General features: G+C 41.4%; 3 protein-coding genes and 1 long non-coding RNA gene across 4 annotated transcripts in view; 1 reads left to right on the plus strand and 3 right to left on the minus strand.

Moving 5' to 3' along the window:
* The window catches only part of LOC115422565 (uncharacterized), a 98935-nt gene extending 82949 nt beyond the window's left edge, over positions 1-15986 (minus strand). Inside the window, exons 1-3 of the mRNA XM_030138945.1 lie at positions 15976-15986; positions 15502-15505; positions 7446-7622 (exon numbers count right to left, since the gene is read on the minus strand). Of these exons, the coding sequence (XP_029994805.1) occupies positions 7446-7584 (139 nt within the window). The 5' untranslated portion in view covers positions 7585-7622; positions 15502-15505; positions 15976-15986. The remainder of the gene's footprint in view (positions 1-7445; positions 7623-15501; positions 15506-15975) is intronic.
* The window catches only part of LOC115422567 (uncharacterized), a 109355-nt gene that overhangs the window by 13436 nt on the left and 71492 nt on the right, over positions 1-24427 (minus strand). The gene's annotated exons all lie outside the window — the stretch shown is intronic.
* LOC115422578 (uncharacterized) lies at positions 6168-23841 on the plus strand. Its single transcript, XR_003935857.1, has 3 exons — positions 6168-6432; positions 21399-21405; positions 23832-23841. It is a non-coding gene; the product is annotated as an uncharacterized LOC115422578 (long non-coding RNA).
* Positions 9906-11362, minus strand: LOC115422574 (complement C1q-like protein 4). Its single transcript, XM_030138955.1, has 3 exons — positions 11160-11362; positions 10684-10815; positions 9906-10597 (listed from the first exon to the last, which is right to left on the minus strand). Exons 1-3 carry the CDS (start codon positions 11296-11298, stop codon positions 10320-10322), a joined length of 549 nt encoding a protein of 182 aa, XP_029994815.1. The 5' UTR covers positions 11299-11362; the 3' UTR covers positions 9906-10319.

Below are 24427 nucleotides of genomic sequence, written 5' to 3' on the forward strand. Positions count from 1 at the left end.
TGGTCCTCGGGCAAACCCGGATTAACCATATGGGCAACTGGGCAATTGCCCAGGGGCCCGCGATGTCTGAAGGGCCCTGGGTAGCTCGGGCATAACGAAAATATCTGGTTATCTTTTGCTTATAAATGAAACTGTCCGCTGTCCGGAGCTATTGCACTGCACAGAAACCCTGCTCCTGCTGTCTGTGACCGTGAGCTGAGACCCTCTCCTCATTGGTCAGTCCAAAAAGCAAATCAGCTGTGACGCAAATCAACGTGCGTGCACTGAGCGGGATGTGAGACGTCAAGAACTATGCGACATACGTACGCGAATCAAAACGATGTTTACATTGCACTTTAACTCTCTTGTTGAATTCTGAGGTGACAAGTGGATTTCTGTTTAACTCTTTCTTCGCCAATGATGAGATTTTCCGTCAATCCGTGTTTTCACTGTTATGCTATAGTTGGAGGTGTTGCGGATCATGTGAAATACTTTCCTTAGTCCAAAAACAAACAGTTAAGCAGTTTTTTCGGAAAAATGAAGGACCGGGTTAAACGCTTTTGCACTGGAGTCTCCGTATCCCATGGCAACACATCCAGCGGCAGTCACTGAATGAGGAAGTGCAGACTGTGCAGGAACCGCGCGCAGTTTCAAAAGCCTTAAAGATGATTATGGAGACAGAGTCTGACAGTTCAATATGTGATGGAGCTACAAAAGAACCATTTAGAGACAGGAACGGAGAAATAGAAGGTGAGGGAGACGAACACGGGAAACACGGAGCGGCTCAGGTCCGACACGGAGATGGGATGGGGGTGGGGTGGGATGGGGTGGGGTGGGGGGGGGGCGGCGGCACGGAGGGACACGGAGGGACACGGAGAAAATGACAGACAGGAGGAAGAGAAAAGAGACATTTCTAGAGGACATTCAAGGAGAAGACAGACAACCAGACGTGGGACAAGACAAAGGACAGCTAGTGTTCATCTGTTAGAGTGAGTTCAGATTCAGACTGAGGACACAAAACAGATTCAGCTGTAGAATGTCAGCAGGGACAGAGGTAAGACACTGTTGGATTTAGCTTTTGTATGAAATAAATAAATAAATACATATATTCATCCAAAGATAAATAACTACATGTCCATATAATTATTTACAGATCAAACACAGCAGGTGGTCCAACAGGAGGATGTGGTGCAGCCAAAGAAAGGCCAGAAATCTGCAGTATTTAGTGAATTTGTTTCTTTTTTTCTTGAAAATGAGGAATATTGAAGTGTTTATATCAAAAAGCTAAACTAATATGTTGTTACTTATAACTGATGTATGTCAAAGTGTAAAGTTTAGAAGGAACCTGGTGCTTTAGAAGATGTTTGGTCTAAAGTTTGGTGTGGATTCCACTAACATTTTGCGGAATGATGGAATATCTTAGAGCTGTTTGTTATTATTATTGTTGTTATAATTATTTTATTTTGTGATTTTGAATACAGTGTTACTGTTGGTAAAGAAGAAAGAGTCAAAAATGTAAATAGGAAATCAGTTTTATCTTGAAAATCAATGTCTTTGAAAAAATTCAATTTTCTCAGTTTTTTGCTCTAAATTCATTTTTTTCCTGAAAATGACCAATATTCAAATATTCATATCTCACGAACGAATGAAGATAGAATAAAATCGTTTTTTGTGTTTAAAAGTTGAAGTTCTGTTCTTTCTTTTGATGTATTCAGTGTTCACATACTCCTAACACAACATTTTCAGTGAGCCTCCAAAGATTAGTGAAAATGACCAAAAAGGCTGGCGCTGGCTACCAACTCACTGGAAAATGCTCTGGCGGGGAAAGAGTTAAAATTCATATCTGAGTCTATCAGATTATGTTTGTGTTTTGTCTGTGGGCTTTTTCTGACGATTCAATACATTTGTGTTGGCAAAAAGTGTTCTTAAATATATACTGGATACTTTGGAAATGGTTTCTTATTTATTTTTTGTGAAAATGGAGGACACTTCCCTCTCTTTCTAATGTAGTGGATCAATTTTAGATTATACTGATGCTAATGTGTTTTGTTTTCATATCATCATATGCAAGTGAGTGGCCTTGACAAGAGGCTATAGTGGTGCACTTGTAGTTCTACGAGCATTTACACATTTGTACATCAAAATGCATTTGATGATAGTTAGATATTGAAGTATGGGGTATATTTACATATATTCCTGGAACTTATTCTGTATTTTGCCAGATTATAGGGATCCTGGGGTTGTGATGATAGGGCCCTTGAATATTGTTGCCCAGGGTACAATGAAGTGTTAATCTGGCCCTGTCCTCGGGTGATATTTTACATTAGACCCCTTGATTCTCTCTGGACTTCATTTCTTTGGCTTTCTTTTACTTCCTCCTTCTGTCATTATTTGTTGACAGATTATATGGTTTCAGCATCAAATATGAAGAAAAGCCAAAGTCATTCTTGTGATGTATGAGTTCAGGTACCTGTAGGAGATCTGTGTTTGAGGAGTGGAGTTGTGCAGAAATAAAACATGGTGTGAGATGGTCAGAAATGTAATCACAGGTGATGTTGTGCAGTGTTTTAAAAGTGAATGAGAGGATTTTTAAATGAATTTTCATCTTTTACTGGAAGCCAATGAAGGGATGTGAAAACAGGGGTAATGTGAGATGACCTGTTGACATCTTGTTCTGGTTAATAACTGTGCAGCTGAATACTGAGTTAACTGTAAACCATGAAGAGCAGAGTGACATATGCAGGTGTACAGGGAATTACAGTAATATAAACACCAAAAGATGATGGTATCAATTAAAAGCCCAAGATCAGAGTGAAAGAGCACATATCTGCAGTAGTGGGCCGTCAAGGCCTGCAAGGCCTTCTCTGCTGGCCTAAAAAATGTCAGAATCACAGACTGATGTTAATTATATTTTGTCCATGAATACTTATTCAATAATTCCAAATGGTCTGTCCCCTTCCTTTCATAACTTTTCCCCTGGTTGTGCTGCTTCCAGACATATATTTTCATATTGAAGCATTTAACCAATCACATTTCAGCCATCATTTGTTGCCAGGCAGGGTCAAAATCAAAGAAATCTGCCTGGAGGCCTTCACAATCAGTTCTGCAGGCCCTCTAGCAAAGCAGAAGTCTCGATGATGCTGTTGCTTCAACCAATCAGATTTTGAGTTGGTGACACCAAGGCCCTCTTGTGGGCATACGGTAACGTCAGCGCATTCACATCCTTTGATTGGATAGTCAGAGAGCGTACTAGCCAAAGCTGGCAAACTGCATCTGTAGCGAGCTGCACCAACAGAAATATAGTTGTGTTGGTTTAATAGCGGTTTTGTCAAAACACAACAGCTGAAGGAAGAGAGGAAATGGATTTGGTTGCAGATTTATTGTCAAAGCCATTTCCAAGACAAGCTTTTCAAGAAAAGCTGGACATCGTTAAGAAAGGTCGGACAATTCCGAAGCTAGCAAGCCGGTCACAATAAGGAAAAGGATTTGTCCATCACTTTCACTCCACTAACTATGACCGGTACCCCCGGTATCCGCACAGATAATCTGTACAACAGAGTAGTTAAACTCTTTTTGAGGAAAGAAAGGAGGATGGATTTTGTGTACAAATAATCAGAATTTTTATGAGCAAAGTGTTGCTATTTTCCTAAATAATATTGAAAGTTTATGAGGTAATTATTGATAATTTTTTCTGTGTGTCACAGCTGTAGCTGCAGTAGAAGGAGACTTGTGCACCTCAGGTTTGTTTATTCAGTAAAGGCATTTACTGTAGCTACATGAGTTATCTGGAAGAGGGAAATATCTAAAACATGCAGGATACCAGTTCTTGAGGTTCAGATTTGAATACCCCTGCCTTACACTATTTCCATGCATTGGTGTCAAACACAAACATAGTCTTTGTCCCTCATTTGGTGAGTTGGGATCTGGTCACCCTGGATCCTGGTTGTATGACGTTATCTACTATTGAAATTTAGTCCAAAGATATATTTGAGCTTGGATAACTGACAAAAAGATAAAAATTGCAGGAAAAACTAGGAAATAAACTCAACAGAATATCAAGTCTTCCTTACTGACATCCTTTTACATGTTTACAGATAATAACACAACATTCTCATGATCACATACAGAGAAGGGCAGGGAACATCATCTCCTTCTGCAATTTAGCCCCAATCCCAGAAAAACATTATGAAACATAAAGGAGAAGCATTAAAAATGACATTAGAGGAATAAAAGTTTTCCTCTGGTGAAAAGCTGTCCCATTGTGATTTTCATTGTCAAAGATCTTTGAGCTCCACCTCAGATTGGATAACACTATAGCCTTTAGAAGGACTCAGACTATGGGATGGGACAAGAAACCTGATAGGACTGACCATCTCTTTCTGTTTGTAAATAATAGCTAAATGAAATTAATGTTGTGTAATTTTTAACAAAGCATTATTGGTATTTATACAGACATATTACAATATATATTATCTATATATTGGATGGCTGTGGCTCAGTTGGTAGAGCGGGTCGTCCAGTGACCAAAGGGTCGGCGGTTTGAATCTTGGCTCCGACTGTCCACATGTCGAAGTGTCCTTGGGCAAGACACTGAACCCTAAATAGCTCCCAGTAGTGTCTGGCAGTGCCTTTCATGGTGGCAGCCGCCTACTGATGTATGAGTGTGTGTGACTGGAAAGTGCTTTGGGTACCATGAAGGTGTATAAAATGCACTGTATAAGTTCAGTCCATTTACCATTTACCATGTCCACCATGATGTCATCCAGGCTATATGCAAAATCGTCAACAATTCAAAGGAATTATCCAACCATCATGCAGGTCTAACCTTACATAACAATTTCATAGAGCTCTAATTATTTCTTTTGTCACATTCAGGTGAGTAAGTATTTGGGAAAAAGGAATGTTTTCAGAAACAGTACCCCCTGGAAGGAAAAGGAAGAACTCATCTGGTCCTGTTGATGCAAAGAACGCACCTTATAATGACCTTTATTTGCAGAATAAATTAATGGGGGGGGGGGGGGGGGTAATACCAGTGAAACTTCTGACATAAAGCACATGAGACTGAAAAATAATTATGGGATATTCATCTCTAAGGAAAATCCATTCATCCATTTCCTGAAATGATTGGCCCTTGTGAGAGCCCAGGGAACAAGAAGAAATGTCTCTGTTTTCATGGAGTATGTATCAGGTCTGACTCGTCCCTGCTACCAGTATCGATCTAACTGAAAAAAACAAGAGAGACAGAACTACTGTGTAACTGCTATGCTACTTGTATTTGTATAAATATATCAAGATAGCCGTTATTTTAAACCTGTGGGAAATGCAAGAGCTCTGGTTCCTTGTTTCAGCTCAGTTCTCCCATTCCCTCCCTGCTATGAGCTGTGAATGAATGAGTGAGACGAAATTACATAACAGCATATGTATCACCGATTAGATTTTCTACCGATAAAAAACACAAGGAAGAGATGGATGCAGACGTGTATTGTTGTCTCACACCACTTGAATTACAATATGGTGAAAGGGAATTCTGGAATTTTTTTTTTTTTTTTTTTACCCAGTGACACTAAAAACTATCAGGTACTGAAGCTTTAAACAACATATAATACAAAATATGTGAACATGAACTGGAAGCTTTTTCATGAAATGTTAAATTAAAACATATTTATTTGGGTTGTTAAGGAATGTTGGTGAGACAGATCTACACATGGATTTCTTTTTTCAAATTTATATCTCTTTACACATGCTACTTCTTACTTCTAAAGTAATTCCATGTGTTTAGATGGGGTTTAGACATTTTACCAGTATAAGCACACAGGAGAATCAATAGTTCAGTATAATAAAGGATGGAAAAAGGTGTAACTTCATAACTTTATCAAATTCACCAGAATGCAGGTCTTTATGTGTTTTAATGCTCAAACTTTCCAGATTCACCACTGATTAGGTCCATCCAAAGTTCAAATGATATCTATGCCCAAGTCACGGAACACACTGTCTGTTCTTAATGTTTAGTTAGTTATTTTCGTTCTTTTCCATGTGAAATTATTTTATGTCAGACTCAGAATATGTCATGCACAAAGGCAGTTCTCTGAGGGGTTTACTCCAGTGGAAATCAAGGGTTTGAATGCTGTGTTTTACATACATGTGACACATATTCACACTCAGGTCTCTTACTAGTCTTGAAAACTAAAAAGAAATACACCGTCACACAATCATATGCTCATGCAGATCTTTATTTCTATGCAATAATTGAGAGAGAAAAAAATCAAAATTCCACCAAATAAATGTTCATACTCAGTGTTGTTGCCATGATTTGTAGTTCAGCCTTAGATTATGTAGAAGTTAAACAGTCAGACAAATGAGAGAATTCAGAATTATTAACAAATATAATCCTCGTTCATCAGCTGATAACATCACACTATCAGTTTGTGAACGTACTCCAATGAAGTTTAAGATGTACAAGTGAAATCTGTATTGACGCAGAACTGGAACATCCACAGTTTGATTCATGTCGGCAGATATTTTTCTTGCTAAACCTCTCCCCTTCTTTGCTCTTCTCTCTAATGTCAACTGTTTAATCAAAGCAAAGCTGCGAAAAGTATTACAGAAGAAAAAGAACACATCTTTTCTCCTTACATGGTGAAAAGGAGATGACCACTGAAGGTGCTGTGGTGATTTTCATTGTCGAATATTACAGCGTTTGGCCACAGATTTATGCTAACGACATCTCCAACCTCTAAGACTAGTGTTATTGCATTGGAACCAGTCCCAAAATCATTGTACTGACCCTCAGCAAAAGCAAAAGTTCTGCCTCCATTTTTCACCAACACAACAGCTGTGTGTCCTCCTATAGCCGTGCTGTAAAATTCAAAGTGGTAGGCACCTTTCACTGGTGCAGTGAAAAAACCTGCAGGACATGGGTTTGGTTATTCAATGTGATCAACATGACCATAACAAGTTCAATTCATTGTTACACTATGTGAGTTCTGGTACCTGTGTCTGAGTTGTAGGCATTCCCAACATTTGTGACAACATGTTTGTAGATCAGAGTTGTAAAATCGCTGAATGGTCCAGTAGTCAACTCGCCTGAAGCCAGCAAAGAGGCTGAGAAAGCCACCTGACGGACTGAGAGAGAAGGACAACAGTGTATTTTGTATTAATTGTAACTGAAGTATTCGTAATAACAAATGTTTTATTCCACATTTTATACCTAAAGTGTTTATAGTCACTAATCAGTATTTGACCAATCATAGTCACCTTCATTCCAGGTAGAGTTTAAATTATTATTATTTGACTATTATTTGACATGGATAACATTACAACAGCATTCTGCAGAAGCATTCAGAAGACTTCCTCAATATCATAAAGTGTAATTTATTTACGTATTTATATATCCTTATAATCTGATATCCACACTATACTACCTTTAATACTGATTCATTTTGATAATTCTCAGGATACAACAGTACCTTGTAGCTGATTCTCCAGTTTGTTCACTTTGGCCTCCAACTCACTGAGCACAGTGTAGATGTTTGGACTACTGCTCCCATCGTTAGACTGTCCTTGAAGAAAAGCTGGGAACAGGAGCAGGAGCAGTGGAAGAAACATTGTTTTTCGTTTGCAGATCGTCACTCTTCACAGTTCAGCTCTGGGGTTTCTGTGTTGTACCTTGTGTTATGTCCAGCCTTAAATAGTGTTCTGATCTGGTTTAAATTTGCATCATGGAAGCAAGAGATGAGTGGGAAACAAAAAAAAGGAGAACATCAGGAAATTCTGCAAGATCAGCATAGATGAGATGGAAGTCTGACACATGGTGTGTTGATCCTCAGGTGACATTTTACATTAGACCCCTTGACTCTCTCTGGACTTCATTTCTTTGACTTTCTTTTACTTCCTCCTTCTGTCATTATTTGTTGACAGATTATATGGTTTCAGCATCAATATGAAGAAAAGCCAAAGTCATTCTTGTGATGTATGAGTTCAGGTACCTGTAGGAGATCTGTGTTTGAGGAGTGGAGTTGTGCAGAAGTAGAACATGGTGTGAGATGGTCAGAAATGTAATCACAGGTGAGGTTGTGCAGAGTTTTAAAAGTGAATGAGAGGATTTTTAAATGAATTTTCATCTTTTACTGGAAGCCAATGAAGGGATGTGAAAACAGGGGTAATGTGAGATGACCTGTTGACATCTTGTTCTGGTTAATAACTGTGCAGCTGAATACTGAATTAACTGTAAACCATGAAGAGCAGAGTGACATATGCAGGTGTACAGGGAATTACAGTAATATAAACACCAAAGATGATGGGTTGAAATAAAAGCATAAGATCAGAGTGAAAGAGCACATATCTGTAATTTTAGACTGATAGGAACAAATAAACTAATCAGTCAATATGGTCCAGTTAAGAGGATTTCTGTTTTGTTTGGGTTGAAGTGAAGGAAATTGATAGATTTGATATGATTTGATATTGGTTAAACAATTATAAAGGATGGGTGGTTGATTCAGGAATTGGTTGTAGCTGAAAAATAGAACTGAATATCTTCAGCATAATAATACGATACATGAGTGAAACAGCTGATCGGATGGCCTAAAGGAAAAACATACAAGGAGAACAGGATTGGTTCGAGGATTGACCCCTGAGGGACTCCCTGCAGCAGAGGACCAGCAAAGGACATGTGGTTGTTTATACAGATATAGAAGTATTTATTTGTGAAATATAAATGAAACCACTGCAAAGCGGTTAGTGGAATATGTAATGATCAGTAGGAATGTCCTGATCCGATGTAACGATCAGTATCGGCTGCTGATCTAGCATTTTTTAGATGATCGGATGGGATTTTGTCACAAGATCGGGCCAATCCGGACACAGTTTGGGGGGGGGGGGGGTGCTAACGTCCTGCCCCCCAAATTAAAGTTTCCAAATGTACAGAAAGGGAAAATTAGCTGCACAACAGCGGGAGGTTTAGAGGAATTAGTACAGCATCTATAAGTTTCACTTTCACTTTATGGTCCGGGAGTGATGCACGAGTCAGGTTTTTTTCAACCCGCGGGGCTTTTGTGGAATTATTTGACCCAACCTGCCCCGCACATAAACTGCTATGAGCTGTGAATGAATGAGTGAGCCAAAATTACATGACAGTATATGTATCACAGATTAGATTTTCGACCAATGAAAAACACAGGGAAGAGATGGATGCAGACGTCTACTGTTGTCTCAGACCACTTGAATTACAATATGCTGAAAGGGAATTCTGGATTTCTTTTTTATCCGGTGACACTAAAAACTATCAGGTACTGAAGCTTTAAATAAAATATTATACAAAATGTGTGAATATGAACAGGAAGCTTTTTCATGAAATGTTAAATTAAAACATATTTATTTGGGTTGTTAAGGAATGTTGGTGAGACAGATCTACACATGGATTTTTTGTTCTTTTTTCAAATACATACGTCTTTACACATGCTACTTCTTACTTCTAAAATAATTTCATGTGTTTAACTGGGGTTTAGACATTTTATATGTATTATTTTAGCACACAGGAGAATCAGTAGTTCAGTGTAATAAAGGATGGAAAAAGGTGTAACTTCATAACTTTATCAAATTCACCAGAATGCAGGTCTTTATGTGTTTTAATGCTCAAACTTTCCGGATTCACCACTGATTAGGTCCATCCAAAGTTCAAATGAAATCTATGCCCAAGTCACTGAATACACTGTTCTTAATGTTTAGTTAGTTATTTTCGTTCTTTTCCATGTGAAATTATTTTATGTCAGACTCAGAATATGTCATGCACAAAGGCAGTTCTCTGAGGGGTTTACTCCAGTGGAAATCAAGGGTTTGAATGCTGTGTTTTACATACATGGGACACATATTCACACTCAGGTCTCTTACTAGTCTCGAAAACTAAAAAGAAATACACCGTCAGACAATCATATGCTCATGCAGATCTTTATTTCTATGCAATAATTGAGAGAGAAAAAAATCAAAATTCCGCCAAATAAATGTTCATACTCAGTGTTGTTGCCATGATTTGTAGTTCAGCCTTAGATTATGTAGAAATTAAACAGTCAGACAAAAGAGAGAATTCAGAATTATTAAATATAATCCTTGTTCATGGGCTGATGACATCACACTATCAGTTTGTAGACGTACTTCAATGAAGTTTAAGATGTACAAGTGAAATCTGTATTGACGCAGAACTGGAACATCCACAGTTTGATTCGTGTCAGCAGATATTTTTCTTGCTAAACCTCTCCCCTTCTTTGCTCTTCTCTCTAATGTCAACTGTTTAATCAAAGGAAAGCTGCAAAAAGTATTACAGAAGAAAAAGAACACATCTTTTCCCCTCACATGGTGAAAAGGAGATGACCACTGAAGGTGCAGTGGTGATTTTGATTGTCAAACATGACATGCTCTGGCCACAGATTTATGTTAACAAGATCTCCAACCTCTAAGACTAGGGTTATTGCATTGGAAGCAGAAGCCAAATTATTGTCCTGACCCTCAGTTGAAGCAAAAGTTCTGCCTCCATTTTTCATCAACACACCAGCTGTGCGGCGTCCACCTGAACCCGTGCCATACCATTGAAAGTGGTAGGCGCCTTTCACTGGTGCAGTGAAAACACCTGCAGGGCATATGTTTGGTTATTCAATGTGATCAACATGACCATAACAAGTTCAATTCATTGTTACACTTTATGAGTTCTGGTACCTGTGTCTGAGTTGTAGGCATTCCCAACATTTGTGACAACATGTTTGTAGATCAGAGGTGTAAAATCGCTGAATGGTCCAGTAGTCGACTCGCCTGAAGCCAGCAAAGAGGCTGAGAAAGCCACCTGACGGACTGAGAGAGAAGGACAACAGTGTATTTTGTATTAATTGTAACTGAAGTATTCGTAATAACGAATGTTTTATTCCACATTTTATACCTAAAGTGTTTATTGTCACTAATCAGTATTTGACCAATCATAGTCACCTTCATTCCAGGTAGAGTTTAAATTATTATTATTTGACTATTATTTGACATGGATAACATTACAATAGCATTCTGCAGAAGCATTCAAAAGACTTCCTCAATATCATAAAGTATAATTTATTTATGTATTTATATATCCTCATGATCTGATATCCACACTATACTACCTTTAATATTGATTCATTTTGTTAATTCTCAGGATACAACAGTACCTTGTTGCTGATTCTCCAGGTTGGTCACTTTGGCCTTCACTTCACTGAGCTCAGTGTAGATGTTTGGACTACTGCTCCCATCGTTAGACTGTCCTTGAAGAAAAGCTGGGAACAGGAGCAGGAGCAGTGGAAGAAACATTGTTTTTCGTTTGCAGATCGGCACTCTTCACAGTTCAGCTCTGGGGTTTCTGTGTTGTACCTTGTGTTATGTCCAGCCTTAAATAGTGTTCTGATCTGGTTTAAATTTGCATCATGGAAGCAAGAGATGAGTGGGAAACAAAAAAAAGGAGAACATCAGGAAATTCTGCAAGATCAGCATAGATGAGATGGAAGTCTGACACATGGTGTGTTGATCCTCAGGTGACATTTTACATTAGACCCCTTGACTCTCTTTGGACTTCATTTCTTTGACTTTCTTTTACTTCCTCCTTCTGTCATTATTTGTTGACAGATTATATGGTTTCAGCATCAATATTAGGAAAAGCCAAAGTCATTCTTGTGATGTATGAGTTCAGGTACCTGTAGGAGATCTGTGTTTGAGGAGTGGAGTTGTGCAGAAATAGAATATGGTGTGAGATGGTCAGAAATGTAATCACAGGTGAGGTTGTGCAGTGTTTTAAAAGTGAATGAGAGGATTTTTAAATGAATTTTCATCTTTTACTGGAAGCCAGTGAAGGGATGTGAAAACAGGGGTAATGTGAGACGACCTGTTGACATCTTGTTCTGGTTAATAACTGTGCAGCAAATAGACACAAATGGAGCCGGTAGGTAACTCGGACATCTTCAGAGTTTTGTCGCGATGTGTATTGTGGGAAGTGGAGGTTTGTGCAGCCACACAATCATATGATATCATATGGTTACAACAAACATGATGCGAAAACGGCTGGAGGGGTTCCGCGTCATGATTGTTGCAGCTGCCGCTGCCAGGTGGAGTTCCGCTTGCACCACTTCCCTCCAGCTGTTTCTGAGTTTCAGCCGTTTCCGCGTTGTGTTTGTTGCAGCCATGTGATATCATATGGTTGCACTGCTGCTGCCAGGTGGCTGCACGAACCTCCGCTTCCCACAGTGCACGTCAAGACAAAACTCCGAAAATGCCCGAGTTACCTATCGGCTCTATTTGTAACTAAATGGTTTGTTTATGGCTGAGTACAGTTTGAAAATGTTCACCGTGAGGGAAGAGATTCAGGTGAGTAATCACAGAAAGACTTGCGGATTCGTGTCTCCCGCAGCTTTAAGAATTAAGTCAGACAAAAATGAAGTTTTTTTGAGAAAAACAGAAATAACAATTAACACTTAGCAATAAAAACTGGCAGTTAGAGCATGGGGAAAGCAGAAGTAAAACTGTTCATAGCTAGGTTTTAGCATCCAGATGACGGAAATCAGTGCAGCTTTTCATAGAAAAAAAGAGGAACCGCTCCCTGATCAATTTACTGAAATAGGGGCACATTTGGGCAGTAATTCAGCCTAGCCTGTGTGTTTTGCATGGCCAGTGTGAAGATACCATAGAAACAAAAGACAGAAACTACACAGAACAAAAATATACACACACAACACTTTTGTTTTTGATCCCATTTTTCATGAGCTGAACTCAAAGATCTAAGACTTTTTCTATGTACACAAAAGGCCTATTTCTCTCAAATATTGTTCACAAATTTGTCTAAATCTGTGTTAGTGAACACTTCTACTTTGCTGAGATAATCCATCCACCTCACAGGTGTGGCATATCAAGACACTGATTAGACAGAAGGCCGAAAACTAGTTAGTATCTGGTGTGACCAGCATTTGCCTCACGCAGTGCAACACATCTTCGCATAGAGTTGATCAGGTTGTTGGTTGTGGCCTGTACAATGTTGATCCATTCGTGTTCAATGGTTGTGCAAAGTTGCTGGATATTGGCAGGAACTGGAACACGCAATCGTATACGCTGATCCAGAGCATCCCAGTGGGTGACATTGTCTGGTGAGTATGCTGGCCATGCAAGGACTGGGATGTTTTCAGCTTCCAGGAGTTGTGTACATATCCTTCAACATGGGGCCGTGCATTATCATACTGCAAAATGAGGTGATGGTCATGGATGAATGGTACAACAATGGGCCTCAGGATCTGGTCACAGTTTATCTGTGCATTCAAAATGACATCAATAAAATGCACCATGTTGGTTGGCTATAACATTTGTCATTCCATACCATAACCCCACCACGACCATGGGCCACTCCATTCACAATACTGACAACAGCAAACTACTCATCCACCCCATACATGCTGTCTGCCATCTGCTCTGTGCAGTGAAAACCGGGATTCATCCGTGAAGAGAACACCTCTCCAAAGTGCCAGATACCATCGAATGTGAGCATTTGCCCACTCAAGTCAGTTACGACGACGAACTGCAGTCAGGTCGAGACCCGGATGAGGAGGACGAGCATGCAGATGAGCTTCCCTGAGATGGTTTCTGACAGTTTGTGCAGAGATTCTTTGGTTATGCAAACTGATTGTTGCAGCAGCTGTCCAGGTGACTGGTCTCAGATGATCTTGGAGGTGAAGATGCTAGATGTGGAGGTCCTGGGCTGGTGTGGTTACACATGGTCTGTGGATGTTAGGCTGGTTGGATGTACCGCCAAATTCTCTGAAATGGCTTTGGAAACTGCTTTTGGTAGAGAAATGAACATTGAATTCATGAGCAACTGCTCTGGTGGACATTCCTGCAGTCACCATGACAATTGCATGCTCCCTAAAAACTTGCAAAATCTGTGACATTGTGCTGTGTGATAAAACTGCACATTTTAGAGTGGCCTTTTATTGTGGCCAGCCTAAGGCACACCTGTGCAATAATCATGCGGTTTAATCAGCATCTTGATTTGCCACACCTGTGAGGTGGATGGATTATCTCAGCAAAGGAGAAGTGCTCACTAACACAGATTTAGACACATCTGTGAACAATATGTGGGAGAAATAGGCCTTTTGTCAGTTCATGAAAAATGGGGGCCTAAAAAAAGTGTCACATTTATATTTTTGTTCAGTGTACGTAGGATGTATGATTACTGGAAGAGGCTGAGCTTAAAGTCAAAACCAGTAACAGTGATAGATAGATAGATAGATAGATAGATAGATAGATAGATAGATAGATAGATAGATAGATAGATAGATAGATAGATAGATAGATAGATAGATAGATAGATAGAAGCAGAACAATAAAAATGATTACAAGGAAAATTGTCTTGGTAAGATTTCTTGAAATAAGGTTTTCAAAATCTATTGTCTAAAAAATCAGTTCTTATATCTCACTGAAAAGTTACTCTTTAGGTGATTATGTCTTATTTAAGTGTGATGAGACAGTTTGATCAGAAATGAGAAAAATTCACTTGGTAAGATTTAGATTTTTGCAGTGAAAGTGAAATGACGATCCAGGTTTTTTGATGTTATCTACTATTGAAATTTAGTCCAAAGTAATATTTGTGCCTGGATAACTGACTAAAAGATAAAAATTGCAGGAAAAACTAGGAATAAATGCAATAGAATACCAAGTCTTCCTTACTGATATCCTTTTCCATGTTCACAGATAGTAACACAACACTCGTGATCACATGCAGAGAAGGGCAGGGAACATCATCTCCTTCTGCAATTTGGCCCCAATTCCAGAAAAACATCATGAAACATAAAGGAGAAGAATTAAAAATGATATTAGAGGAATAAAAGTTTTCCTCAGGTGAAAAGGTGTGCCGTTGTGATTTTCAGGGTTTTTTTAAATGAATTTTCATCTTTTACTGGAAGCCAATAATGGGATGTGTAAACAGGGGTAATGTGAAACAACCTGTTGACATCTTGTTCTGGTTAATAACTGTGTAGCTGAATACTGAATTAACAGTAAACCATGAAGAGCAGAGTGACATATGCAGGTGTACAGCGCAACCATATGACATCATATGGTTACAACAAACACAGCGCAGAAATGGCTGGAGGGGTTCCACATCATGTTTGTTGCAGCTGCTGCTGTCAGGCGGAGTTCTGCTTACTCCGCTTCCCTCCAGCCATTTCCACGTTTCAGCCATTTACGTGGCGTGTGTTTTGCAGCCATGATATCAAATGGTTGCATTGCCGCTGCTGCTGCCAGGCAGATGCACGAACCTCCGCTTCCCACAATGCATGTCGCGACAAAACTCCAAAGATGCCCGAGTTACCTACCGACTCTGTTTATGTTTATGTTTATGCATTTGGCAGACGCTTTTTTCCAAAGCGACTTACAGGGGAAAACCAATCAAATCTCTCAATCAATCAAATTTTATTTATATAGCGCCAAATCACAAAAGTTATCTCATGACACTTTATATATAGAGTTAGTCAAAACCAGACTCTAAGCCAATTTACAGAAACCCAACAGAATCCTCCAGGAGCAAACACTTGTGACTGGTGACAGTAGTGAGGAAAAACTTCCCTTTAACAGCAGAAACCTGGAGCAGACCCAGACTCCTGGAGGATGGCCGTCTGCCTTGACCAGTTGGGGTTAAAGAGAGAGAGTAAAGAAAGAGAGAGCGATAGGGATAGAGACTGGGGGAGAGGGGGAGACGGGGGGAGTAGGGGGAGACACATGGAGGCAGTTGAGGATAAGTGAGTGGTGATGATGAGGGCAGGGGAGAGGCAGGACCACCGCAGCAGGTCCAGAGATAATCCTGGGAGAATCTGTGATAATCCTGGGAAAAACCTTATTAGAATATTTAAAATGGAATGTCTGAAAAGTGCTAGGACAGGAGGTGCTCTCAGAAGAGCTGGGTCTTCAGGAGCTTCTTGAAGATAGGCAGGGATGCCTCTGTTCTCGTAGCACTCGGTAGAGCATTCCACCAACGTGGAACGACCCATGAAAAGAGCCTGGATTGTCTTGTACAAGGTCTGGGGACCACCAGACAACGTCCCCCAGATGAGCGGAGTGGTCGTGGAGCAACATAAGTTTTTATCAGTGCACCTAAGTAGGTAGGAGCAGACCCACTGAGAATTTTGTAGGCTAGGATTAAAGATTTGAATTTGATGTGGGCAGCTACGGGTAGCCAGTGTAACTCAATAAGTAAGGGGGTGACATGTGCCCTTTTAGGCTGATTGAAGACCAGACGCGCTGCTGCATTCTGGACCATCTGTAGTGGTTTGACAACACAAGCTGGGAGGCCTGTTAGAAGAGCATTGCAGTAGTCAAGGCGGGAGATAACCATAGTCTGCACCAGGAGCTGGGTAGCCTGTTCGGTTAGGTATGGCCTGATCTTTCTTAGGTTGAACATAGTGAAACGACATTTACACATTACATTTGTTTGTAAACAAATGGTTTGTTTATGGCTGAGTACACTTCGAAAAGGTTCACCATGAGGGAAGAGATTCAGGTGAGTAATCACAGAAAGACTTACGGATTCGTGATACTGAGGATATGACTGGGGTTTTACAGATTTGATAAAAAATTGGTGACGAAAGACTCCTGCATCTTTAAGAACTGAGTAAGACAAAGATGAAGTTTTTTGTGAGAAAAACAAAAATAATGAACACTTAGCAATAAAAACTGGCAGTTAGAGCATGGGGAAAGCAGAAGTAAAACTGCTCGTAGCTAGATTTTTGCATCCAGATGACGGAAATCAGTGCAGCTGTTCATAGAAAAAAAGAGGAACCGCTCCCTGATCAATTTACTGAAATCGGGGCACATCTGGGCAGTAATTCAGCCTAGCCTGTTGTTTTACATGGCCAATGTGAAGATACCATAGAAACACAAGACAGAAACTACACAGAACAAAAATATAAATGCAACACTTTAGTTTTTGATCCCATTTTTCATGAGCTGAACTCAAAGATCTAAGACTTTTTCTATGTACAAAAAAGGCCTGTTTCTCTCGAATATTGTTCACAAATTTGTCTAAATCTGTGTAAGTGAGCACTTCTCCTTTGCCAAGAATCCATCCACCTCACAGGTGTGGCATATCAAGATGCTGATTAAACATCATGATTATTGCACAGGTGTGCCTTAGGCTGGCCACAATAAAAGACCACTCCAAAATGTTCAGTTTTACTGTATTGGGGGGGGGGGTGCAGAAAACTAGACAGTATCTGGTTGCCTCACGCAGTGCAACACGTCTTCGCATACAGTTGATCAGGTTGTTGGTTGTGGCCTATACAATGTTGGTCCATTCCTCTACAATGGTTGTGCAAAGTTGCTGGATATTGGCAGGAACTGGAACATGCAGTTGTATACGGTGATCCACAGCATCCCAATCAATGGGTGATGTGTCTGGTGAGTATGCTGGCCATGCAAGGACTGGGATGTTTTCAGCTTCCAGGAATTGTGTACAGATCCTTCAACATGGGGCCGTGCATTATCATACTGCAAAATGAGGTGATGGTCATGGATGAATGGTACAACGATGGCCTCAGGATCTGGTCACAGTTTATCTGTGCATTCAAAATGACATCAATAAAATGCACCATGTTGGTTGGCTATAACATTTGTCTGTCCATACCATAACCCCACCACGACCATGGGCCACTCCATTCACAATATTGACAACAGCAAACTACTCATCCACCCCATACATGCTGTCTGCCATCTGCTCTGTGCAGTGAAAACCGGGATTCATCCGTGAAGAGAACACCTCTCCAAAGTGCCGGATACCATCGAATGTGAGCATTTTCCCACTCAAGTCAGTTACGACGACGAACTGCAGTCAGGTTGAGACCCGGATGAGGAGGACGAGCACGCAGATGAGCTTCCCTGAGATGGTTTCTGACAGTTTGTGCAGAGATTCTTTGGTTATGCAAACTGATTGTTGCAGTAGCTGTCCAGGTGACTGGTCTCAGATGATCTTGGAGGTGAAGATGCTCGATGTGGAGGTCCTGGGCTGGTGTGGTTACACGTGGTCTGTGGATGTGAGGCTGGTTGGATGTACCGCCAAATTCTCTGAAATGGCTTTGGAAACTGCTTTTGGTAGAGAAATGAACATTGAATTCATGAGCAACTGCTCTGGTGGACATTCCTGCAGTCACCATGACAATTGCATGCTCCCTAAAAACTTGCAAAATCTGTGACATTGTGCTGTGTGATAAAACTGCACATTTTAGAGTGGCCTTTTATTGTGGCCAGCCTAAGGCACACCTGTGCAATAATCATGCGGTTTAATCAGCATCTTAATTTGCCACACCTGTGAGGTGGATGGATTATCTCAGCAAAGAAGAACACATCTGTGAACAATGTGAGAGAAATAGGCCTTTTGTCAGTTCATGAAAAATGGGAGCCAAAAAAAAAAGTGTCACATTTATATTTTTGTTCAGTGTACGTAGGATGTATGATTACTGGAAGAGGCTGAGCTTAAAGTCAAAACCCAAAAATATTGCAAACCACTATTATAACAGTGATAGATAGATAGATAGATAGATAGATAGATAGATAGATAGATAGATAGATAGATAGATAGATAGATAGATAGATAGATAGATAGATAGATAGATACTTTATTAATCCCCAGGGAAATTCAAGTTTTCAGCAGCTTTGCAGGTTAGTAACCACATTAATATTACGTTAGTATAAACAGGGTGTCCCAAAAAAATTGACATCATGTGAGATGTATTTTGGGCAAAAATGTTTTATTCTACAAATTTCAAATGAAAAATTCTGGGGGATGGTAATTTTATAATGTTCCAGAAGTTATTACAAATGTTCAATGTGTGTGCCGCATGTGACACAGCACAAATCAAGTCGGTAGTGGAGTTCCTGCCACACTCCAGATCCTTTTTTCCGACACAAACAGCCTTCCTCTTGAAACTTCTTATGCCACGTCCAAATCTTCTTTTCTGTTGGTGCTTGTTTATGAAATTTTCCAACAAATTCACCATACGCATTCACATTATAGACTGAGTTCACATTATTTGACTGAGTTTGGCCGTACTTCAAGACACAGAACACCTTTTCTGTTGCAGTAAACGGCATGTCTTTTCCTGAAAGCAGAACAATAAAAATGATTACACTTTTTTGGAACAAGTGAAAATTATCTTGGTAAGATTTCTTGAAATAAGGTTTTCAAAATCTATTGTCTGAAAAATCAGTTCTTATATCTCACTGAAAAGTTACTGTTTAGGTGATTATGTCTTATTTTAAGTGTGATGAGATAGTTTGACTAGAAATGAGAAAAATACACTTGGTAAGATTTAGAGTTTTGCAGTGAAAGTGAACTGAGGATCTGGGTTTTTTGATGTTATCTACTTTTGAAATTTAGTCCAAAGTAATATTTGTGCCTGGATAACTGACAAAAAGATAAAAATTGAGAAAAACAAGGAATAAACTCAATAGAATATCAAGTCTTCTTTACTGATATCCTTTTCCATGTTCACAGATAATAACACAACACTCTCATGATCACATGCAGAGATGGGCAGGGAACATCATCTCCTTCTGCAATTTAGCCCCAAATCCAGAAAAACATCATGAAACACAAAGGAGAAGAATTAAAAATTATATTAGAGGAATAAAAGTTTTCCTCAGGTGAAAAGCTGTCCCATTGTGATTTTCATTGTCAAAGATCTTTGAGCTCCACCTCAGATTGGATACCACCACAGCCTTTAGAAGGACTCTGACTATGGGATGGGACGAGAAACCTGATTGGACTGATCATCTCAGCATTTTTTTCAACCTTTGATTTGTGACTTAATGTAAATAATGGCTAAATAGAATTAATGTTGTGTAATTTTTAACAGAGCATTATTGGTCATTTTTAAATCTTTATACAGATTGTGACGGCCCCGCACCTTCCGGGCACTAGAGGCGCTGTCAGTTTCTGTTGCAGATGGCGACGGCATAATTGATGACACCTGTGGCGGTCCAGGCCTGACTATATAGGCAGCTCGCCCGTGATGATCATTGGCTCTCTGGCTCTCTGGCTCTCTGACTGGCTCTCTGGTTGTCTCTCTCTGGTCCGGCCTGGTCTACACGCTCTCTGTCTGGTCTGGTCTCGGTGCTGCTGGCTGTCTGGTCTGGTCCTGCTCTGCCCTGCTTTGCTCCTCCTGGCTGGCGTTTCTGCAGCATTCCGTGTTTTTGTTATTATTAATTTATTTAATAAATCTTTGTTACTTTTTCACCACCCCCGTCTCCATTCTGGTCACCACCTCAGAGCCGGGTTGTGACAAGTGGGGGCTCGTCCGTTTGGTTTCCTTGATCATGTGACAAGTGGGGGCTCGTCCGTTCAGTTTCCTTGATCACATGACAAGTGGAGGCTGTCCGGTCTTTGGTCCATGTGACAAGCGGAGGTTTGTTTGATTCATTCATTTTTTTCATTAGCGGTAGTCTCGGCCGTGTGGGCGGGGACTACGTGATTTTGTGAATGACTGGTTGTAGTAGTGTCCACGTGACGTGGCGGTCGGGTGTGTTTTTTCATTGTGCATGTGTGCGCAATCTGTCTGCTTTTGGAGACTTGAGGTGAGTCTGTTTGTGTGTAGAGCGAGCCGGATGTGTGTTTTGTTAATGTTCAGGTGAGTTTAAACTCTGAGCTCTGTTCATGTCCTTTCACACTGGTGTGTCGCTGCTGTCTGGTCCCTGTAGGCTCGGAGCGTCTTCCCCTTTGGAATTCGCTGGGGGGGCTCTTTCGTAGGTGGTGTTGACCGTGGGTAGAGCAGTTGTCTCGGGAGCACATCCGATGCTTTAGTTGAAGTCGCCGTTTATCCGGTTGCTTCACTATGCATGCGGGATTCAGTGCATAAATACCCACCACCAGTAGACACCCGAAGACTAGGGAGGAGCTTAGAGAAGTTTCTGCTAGGCAGATAGAGGGACTGGCTGCGGTGGCTGTGGGGTGTGTTCTGGCTTTTGGCTCAGGAGTTTCAGGTGAGTTTTAGTGGTTTTTTCTGGTAGGTTAACTTAAAATGGCCTCGGTAGAGGATTTCCTGTCTGCTCCTTCAGAGGAGTGGTTAGACAGCTGTTCCAGAGAGCAACTGGTTAAAGTGGCTGAACAGTTTGATTTGGATGTCGGTGATAAGCGGCAGAAAGTCGTGATGAGACAGATTATTAAAGGCAATCTGTTGGAGAGCGGAGTTCTTCGGTCTAAGCCTCAGGTTGGCTTGACCGTAGATTCTGGTGCTGCGTTGGTCTCTAATGTGGGAGACGCAGGCTTAACGTTTGAGCAGCGCAGGGAATTGCTTTTACTGCAGCTAGAGCTTAAACGGTTAGATCTGGATGAACAACGGCTGAGTTTAAGTCAGGGTAGTGGACCCGGTCCTACTCAGTCCTCTGAGGTTCCGCGTTTCGATGTGGTTACTAACTTACGTCTGGTCCCTCAGTTTTGTGAACGGGACCCAGACACATTTTTTTTCTTTGTTTGAGCGCGTGGCTGACAGCCGGAACTGGTCTGACGCAGAGCGCACGCTGCTGCTCCAGTGCGTCCTGACAGGGAAGGCGCAGGAAGCGTATTCTGCTCTGAGTCTGGCAGAGAGTAAAGTTTACGGATCTGTTAAAAAGGCTGTGTTAAAAGCGTATGAGCTGGTGCCTGAGGCATACCGTCAGCGGTTCCGCACCTGGCAGAAACACAGTGGGCAGACTCATGGAGTTTGCTAGAGACTTAATTACACACTTTAATCGGTGGTGTTTGTCGCTGGGTGTTGAGTCTTATGAAGCACTATGTGACTTGATAGTTTTGGAGCGATTCAAAAACACTGTTCCTCCACACATAGCTGTTCATATTGACGAGCGCAAAGTGAAAACTGTGACCGCAGCGGCTGCGCTAGCGGATGGGTACGTGCTGACGCACAGAGGCCGTCAGTTTAATGGTGGTGTAGACCCTGAGGACAGCAGGTTCCGTTTGTCTGGTAGACAACGGGAGGCTGGGTCTGGGTCCTGGAAGCAGGACGCATCACCACGTTTTCCAACTAACTCTAAGGTTTGTAATTATTGCAGAGGTAAGGGCCATTGGAAAGCAGAATGTCCACGCAGATCTGGTAAGAATGCGCAGGTTAAGCCCGTGGTTCTGGCTGCTCCTGTGACACACTTTGTTTCTGTGGACACCTGTGGGGTCAAAATCAATCCTGTTCAGACTAATTCCTGTGTGCCCTGTAGCGACGTTAAATCTGTGAATGATTGTGGTTTGGCACAATCTGATTTTTCTGCGTTCATTTCAGATGGTCATGTGTCTTTGGTGGGCACTGATGTTTCCACTCCAGTGAAAATCCTGCGTGACACAGGTGCATTCCATTCTTTTATTCTGGGTTCTGTGTTACCATTCTCTGACAGCACAGCGACTGGAGATTTCGTTCTGGTCCGAGGAATGGGTTTGACGGTCATACCTGCTCCCATTCATAAACTCCATCTTAGTTGTGGGCTGGTGACAGGTGAGGTGGTTATGGGGGTGCGTCCTGCCCTGCCTTGCCTGTTCCCGGAGTACATGTTATCCTGGGTAATGACCTGGCTGGTAGCAGGGTATGGGTTGATGCTCCGCTTTCCCCGGTTGTGACGTTTTCTCCATCTGTCCCCGAAATGCCTGAACAGTCAGTCCAGGACGAATCTGATGTGTACCCGGCATGTGTGGTTACTCGCGCTCAGAGTAAAAATCAGTCTGAGGCGGAGCATTGTGAGGATGTCCGTGACACATGTGCTTTTGCTGTACCTGACTCACTTCTGTCTGTTTCCCGTAGTGAGCTGATCGCAGAACAGCGTGCTGATCCGACTCTCTGTGAGCTTGTGCGTAAGGTGGTATCACCTACTGAAGGGAACAGTGCGGCTCAGTGTTATTTACTGTTGGATGACCTGTTGGTGCGTAAATGGACGCCCCACTGTGACAGTTTCTTTGGCGAACCGGTGTTTCAAGTTGTTGTTCCCTCAAAATTCAGGGAGGAGGTGCTTAGGACTTCTCATGATCAGTCAGGACATTTAGGGGTTCACAAGACTTATAATTACATTCTTAAGTATTTTTTTTTGGCCCCGTATGAAAAAAGATGTGTCAAACTACATCAAATCGTGTCACACCTGTCAAATTACAGGTAAACCAAATCAAACCATTAAACCAGCTCCTTTAGCTCCGATTCCAGTTGCGGCTCAACCTTTTGAGCACCTGATTATTGATTGTGTTGGCCCATTACCACGTTCCAAATCAGGTAACTGTTGTTTACTCACCGTGATGTGTCAGACAACGAGGTATCCAGCTGCTTATCCGCTTCGCACAATAACAGCGAAGGCTGTGGTTAAAGCCTTAACACAGTTCATTTCAGTGTTTGGAATACCTAAAATAATTCAGAGTGACCAGGGTACAAATTTCTCATCGAATTTATTTTCACAAGTTCTTAAACAGCTAGGCGTGAAACATAACAAAGCTTCTGCATATCATGCACAGAGCCAAGGTGCCTTAGAACGATTCCATCAAACCCTTAAGTCTCTGTTGCGCAGTTATTGCGTAGAGTTGGATCAGGACTGGGATGAGGGGTTGCCGTGGTTATTGTTAGCTGCCAGAGGGGTGGTGCAGGAGAGCACTGGCTTCAGTTCGAATGACCTGGTGTTTGGTCACGCAGTTCGCGGCCCATTGACTCTCCTCCGTGACTCTGTGGTTCCGTCTGAACCTCCTCAGTCTCTAGTTAATTATGTGCAGGGGTTTCAACGTCGTTTAGTTTTGGCTGTGGAGATGGCTAGGGGAAATCTAGCCTGTGCACAAAGTAAAATGAACAGATTATATGACAGGAAAGCTGAAATTCAGGTATTTTCTCCTGGTGATCAGGTTCTGGCTTTATTACCGCTGGTGAACTCACCGTTCCAGGCTAACTTTCAGGGCCCATTTTCAGTTTTGCAGCGGACTTCAGATGTCAGTTATTTACTGTCCACTCCAGGTCGCAGGGAGAAAAAATAGCTGTGTCATGTTAACCTGCTGAAGCCGTACCACCCCCGTGAGTTCCAGTCTTTTGAGGGCGGGGGGGAGTGCGCAACAGCAGGACGCAACACCTGCGCTTGCTGTTGCTGCCGCTGATGTGTGTTCAGTAAATGTCACACCTGTGGTACAGAATGATGAAGTCCGTTTACCTGATGAAAGTATGTTGTGTGGCAGACTGAAAAATTCTGAAACACTGAATAATAATAATCTTTCACTGGGTCACCAGGTGAAGGCTATTTCCCACTATCCTGTGCCGACCACCAAAAAGGAACTCATGCGTTTCCTTGGGTTAGTCGGTTATTACCGTTGTTTTTGTAAAAATTTTCCCGCCATAGTTGCTCCCTTGACAGACCTGTTAAAGGCGAGGGCAAAATTCATCTGGTCTAACTCCTGTCAGCAGGCTTTTGACAGCGT

Source organism: Sphaeramia orbicularis, chromosome 7, assembly GCF_902148855.1.
Source record: "Sphaeramia orbicularis chromosome 7, fSphaOr1.1, whole genome shotgun sequence".
NCBI lineage: Eukaryota > Metazoa > Chordata > Actinopteri > Kurtiformes > Apogonidae > Sphaeramia > Sphaeramia orbicularis.